The 5,156-nt window shown below is 39.3% G+C and overlaps 1 protein-coding gene across 2 annotated transcripts; it reads left to right on the top strand.

The window, feature by feature from the left end:
- Positions 1–99: 99 nt before the first annotated feature.
- RPL9 (ribosomal protein L9) lies at positions 100–5,028 on the top strand. 2 transcript variants are annotated; one of them, XM_080409684.1, is made up of 7 exons: positions 100–256; positions 339–454; positions 1,313–1,408; positions 1,723–1,855; positions 3,255–3,335; positions 3,792–3,910; positions 4,907–5,028. In XM_080409684.1, the coding sequence occupies exons 1-6, from the start codon at positions 211–213 to the stop codon at positions 3,896–3,898; spliced, it is 579 nt and encodes a 192-aa protein (XP_080265810.1). In that variant the 5' UTR covers positions 100–210; the 3' UTR covers positions 3,899–3,910; positions 4,907–5,028. The 2 variants fall into 2 exon arrangements, with proteins under 2 accessions (XP_080265810.1, XP_080265811.1); XM_080409685.1 differs by having other exon boundaries at positions 4,632–4,980.
- The last annotated feature ends 128 nt before the right edge of the window (positions 5,029–5,156 follow it).

Here is a 5,156-nt window from a genome sequence, read left to right on the forward strand (position 1 = left end):
GCCGCTCCGGTGGGGCCCGGGCGGGACGTGTCGGTGTGAGAAGTGGAGCCCGGCGCCGGGCCGGTTCGGCGGCGGCAGAGCGGGTGGGGGCAGCGGGCAGGCGCTCGGTAGTTGCGCGTTGCAGGGTGCGTGCGGGGGAGGAGCGGAAAGGGCGCAGGGAAGGGGCCTCGCCTCGGGGCTCTGCAGCTTCTGTCTGTTGTCCTTCGCAGAATGAAGACGATTCTCAGCAACCAGACCGTTGACATCCCCGAGCAAGGTATGTCTGCGTGTGCGTTCGAAAGGCGTTTTGTGGTGCCGAACCCTCAGCCGGTTGACCTGTGTCTGCCTTTGATTTCCAGTCAGCGTTTCACTGAAGGGCCGGACCGTCATTGTGAAGGGCCCCAGAGGAACCTTGCGACGGGATTTTAACCACATCAATGTGGAGTTGTCACTCCTGGGAAAGAAACACAAGAAGGTACGTGTTGCAGACATCTTTCGTTGCCGAGAGGGAGGGTGTCTGTACAACTAGCTTAAAAACTTTTTGGTAGTGTAGGAGATTGAACCAAAATGTTTAGTTGTAGATACGTTATTTAATTTTTTGCTTATTTCTATGTTTTCTGAAAGTGGCTGGTCTCATGGAACTGTGGGACCTACTCAGGCAACTTGGAAGTCTTGCAGTTGGAGTGAATTTGTTGATTGATTTCATTTGCAGTTAACAGCCAGTTACTGGGAAAGGGATTGATCGTTGTATGCTGTCTTATGTAAGCTGACTAATTTTAGCTAGATAAAGTTGAAGCTGTACGTTTGACTTTCAGAATTGGCAACTTACATAAGTAGAGCAGATATTTTCTAAATAAACAAATAATAATTTTGTGCAGTCTTAAGAACTACAAAAAAAAAGGAAGAGTGGCTGATTTCAGCTACATCTTTGCAAGTATGTAGTGTGTCATTAAAACACTGGACCCACACATGGTGTTCCATTTAACAGCTGATAAATTTTACATAGGAGACCAACATTGGAACAATGTTTAGCATTTGATAATTCGTCCTTCAGCTTGAGATGTCGGACAATCTGTCCCAGCTTCTTGTAACATTTTTCTTCCCTGTCTCATTACTAACAACTCTTACATTTTGGGGGTTAGGACTTAAAAGACTTGAGCTAGGTGGGCCTTCAGTGGTCTGTCAAAGGAACAATACTTCTGTGCTTTTGGTAGGTGGGCTTTTAAGTAGTTTATCTGAACTTTTTGCTCTTAGCTTGTCACAGAAATGTTTCATTTTTGTTTTTGAAGTGTAGCTGAAAGCTTTGTTGATTATTTTGTTTTTTTTAACACAGCTACGTGTTGACAAGTGGTGGGGTAACAGAAAGGAGCTGGCAACAGTTCGCACAATTTGTAGCCATGTACAGAACATGATAAAGGGTGTCACACTGGTAAGTGTAGTCTCAAACATAGTTAACTCGTGTCATTTTTGTTACTCACAATAGTCTTTTACTTAAGTGAGAGCTTTTCTAAGCATTTAAGATGTAGCTCTCTCTTTCTTTACTTTTTTTTTTCTTGCACTTTCTGTCAGACAAGTTCTGTGAGTGGAAGAAAGCGTGAATGTCCCTTGAGCTCAATGTCTTGCCCTTCTTAAGAAACTATTTTCAGTATATCTTGCATTTAGATTTGTCCAGTAAGCTTAATGCATCTGTTTACCTTTTGGACATATTCTGCTTTCAGTATCTGATGATGTCTTTTATCGCAGGGCTTTCGTTACAAGATGAGGTCAGTGTACGCTCACTTCCCAATCAATGTAGTTATACAGGATAATGGCTCACTTGTGGAAATCCGAAACTTCTTGGGAGAGAAATACATTCGCAGAGTGCGTATGAGGCCAGGTGAGCCCATCTGGATATGTACTTCACTGTTTCTAAAGTATTGTCTTTAGGTACTGCCATTGGTCACAGGAGATGGTGAAGGATTGATTGCTGGAGCAGCGTTTGACCATCTCAATTTATGTAATATTATGATGTCTTTGCCATTATCTAGATTTATTAATAACAATGTGTTTGTGATTAATTTTTTAGTAATGAGAGCTAGCTAATAGCTAATAACTAGTTTAGAGCTAGTTATTGTAATACAAGTTACAAGGAACTCGTGAGATCTCAACAGCATTTATAGTTGATTAAGCAGGTGCTTAATTTTAGACTTGTCTTTCAGTTTTAAACATTGTACATGAATAGTTTCACACCACATCACAGTTTTGGTCTTTGAAGTGTGGTTGAATTTCCTGATTGTCTAGGAGCATGTATGATAAAACTTCAAAGTTATCATCTTCCCTGTTGGTTTTATTTCTGGCATGCTTGGATTTTTAGCAAAATGTCTTAACAGGCTAGGCATTTGATGGAGCTTCTTAAGCTTCCCAAAGGAGAAGACAAAACATGTCATAAACACAGTTTCCTTAAGACTGGGGAAAAGTTTCCATATCCATTTTTTTTGATAGTTCCATTTCTGGTGGAGGTATGGGTAAGGATATTTAATGTGACAATGGTGTTTTGGGGTGGCTTTAGATGAAAGCATTAGATTTGTGCAGAAACACTGGTAGATATAGTGTGAAGTTACTTACAGTGGCTTTGACTTTGATTTACTGTGGGATATTAAGGTGGGTTTGATTATTGTATTTGATTTTTTTAAGTTGGCATTTACTTCAAAGATGGTGAAGTGCTGGCTTAAAAGCTAACAGCTGACTAAATAGTTCAAACTGTAGAGACTTACTTGTGTTACTATCCTTGCAAATGAAAATTTCCTGTTAGACTCTCAAGTGTCCTAGTGTTTACTCCTTGTGAGTATTTGCAATGTTGCTAGTATAAACATAGTGCTTGACTTGTCAGGGGGCAGGGTTTTTTTTAATGACTGTTGATTGTGATGACTCCAGTGTTTTCATGAACGTATGAATATGGAAAATGGCACCACCTAGCTGATGAAGCCATGCTGGAAAATTCTCTGGCTGGTACACAGTTTTGGTGATGAATGTTGTAGTGTAGTAGTGTTTAATTAGGAATATCGCTTAGTTGCTTTCAATCCAGAGCATGACTTGCACTAATCTTTGAGTTCTGAAAGTGTGAGGGAGAACAATCCTAGAAGGGATTTATGGGAATTGGTAAACAAAGGCATAGAAGCTAAGTACTGCTTAGAATACTGATTTCTAGATCTGTAGACTGGGACAGGACATGAATATTGTTTGTTTAGTATGCTTAACGTCTTCACAATGTAGTTTGTGTATTTTCCTTTTTGTAGGTGTTTCCTGTGCAGTATCTCAAGCCCAGAAGGATGAGCTTATCCTTGAAGGGAATGACATTGAATTGGTCTCCAATTCAGGTTTGTGAAAATACACGTGTGGGAAGATACAATGATATGGCCACTTTCATCTGAAGATGTCAACTTAGCAAGCTGTCTTTTTCTGAAACCCTGAGGCAAATGGCAGCTCAGGATTTTTTTTTTTTTTTCCTTCTAGTCAGATTAATTGCCTTTCATTGTTGTTCATGCTTTTTCTAAACTTAGATGTTTTTACAAATCCACTGAACTTTTTTTTAAGTCAGTATCAATGGCCTTTTTGGCACTAAACTTGAGCTTTTCAGTTGTACAAGCATGGAGTAATAAACTGTTACTGCCCTGAGTTGCCAATCTGTTTTCATTAGATCTGACAGGATTTCAGATTGGCAATTCCTTTCTCCAAATGAAAGTTTTATATTGGTTGAAATATAAACAGAGTAAACAAAGGCTGAGAGTTGGCTTGGACTTCTTGCTTTGCTAATGATGTTGCTTTGACTGCAGCTGCCTTGATTCAGCAAGCCACTACAGTCAAGAACAAGGATATCAGGAAATTCTTGGATGGTATCTATGTCTCTGAGAAAGGAACAGTACAGCAGGCAGATGAGTAGGACTCTTAATAGGTTGGTATCGTCTTAATGCAGATTGTATGTCTTCAGTGTAGAGGTGGTTACCTGATGTGGGGACTTGACAAGGTTTATTTACTTAACAAGCAGGTTCCCAACAGGGATGCTGTTGTGCTTGTAAATGGCATCGTAAAACTTAAATTTTGCTAGGTGTTTTGACAGCAACTTTCCATCTCTCACCAGCTTGGTATTATGCTACTGTATGGAAAAATACCTCACTTGGAAGTGTTATATTCTACACTGTGAATGCTAGTTATGATAGTGGCTCAGAATGTTAAACCAGCTGACCTGGCATGACAGACCAGTTTACAGCTGTTAACAGAGAAGATTTTCTTAAAGTTCCTCTGGGCTGGACATTGACTTCACTAAAAAAAGTGTTCAGTGCATAATTTATATATAAACTTCTTCTGTGTAATTTGTGTGTAAATGCTTGTAAACAGGACAACTATTCACATTGTGTATGCACATTCGTTACTGAAGTTGAGTACAAGGATTTGGGGATAATTTAAGAATTTTAACTGCTAAGGGAGTCTGATGCATTTCAATCATGTATGGTTGCATACATGGTACAGAACACTTGTGCAGCGTGAGACAGGCTGACTTGCAAATAAAGTAAGTGTTGTGTGCCTTCTGAACCTAAGCTTGAGACAGAGAATGCAGATGAGAAGGGAGTTTCCTAAACTACTTTTTTTTTTTTTTTTTTTTTTTAAATCACCAGCCAGGTACCAGACACTTGCAGGCTACTGAAAAAAAATTGGTGCTGTTCTGAGTTCTTTGAGAGATGAAACAGTTTGTTACCTGCTTGTTAAACAGTCATGAGTTGTTCTGTTTAGGCATCTTTAATCTTGTCTGAATAAAATTAAATTCTTTGAGTTATTAATGTCTGTCTTGAATTAAAACTATCAGATAAAGTAACTTGTCACATGTCTGTAATTCAATTTCACATTTGCAGTGCTAAAACCTTTCTAAAAGCTCTTAACTTTTTATTTACAGTTGTCTGGATCCTGAAACAAACCACCATGAGACATTATACCCGCAGGTGCCAGCTTGAAGAATCTGATACAAAACACAAACAACTTGAGAGGTTAATAAAAGGAAAAATATTTCATATCTTGGCCTTTTGGGTTTTTTTTAAGAACTAAATGGTGATTGTGTGGACCTGTTGAAGATCTTTGCCTTTTGGAGAAGCAGATTGTCACAGGGTAATGCAAGATAATGTTAGCACTGTGTACACGTTGGTTTA

The sequence above is a fragment of the Falco punctatus genome, assembly GCF_963210335.1.
Source record: "Falco punctatus genome assembly, chromosome: 1".
Lineage (NCBI taxonomy): Eukaryota > Metazoa > Chordata > Aves > Falconiformes > Falconidae > Falco > Falco punctatus.

Coding starts and splice junctions, on each gene's coding strand:
- RPL9 (XM_080409684.1), top strand. CDS start 211: ATGAAGACGATTCTCAGCAACCAGACCGTTGACATCCCCGAGCAAG. Junction 455..1,312: donor TGGGAAAGAAACACAAGAAG/GTACGTGTTGCA, acceptor TTTTTAACACAG/CTACGTGTTGACAAGTGGTG. Junction 3,336..3,791: donor TGAATTGGTCTCCAATTCAG/GTTTGTGAAAAT, acceptor CTTTGACTGCAG/CTGCCTTGATTCAGCAAGCC.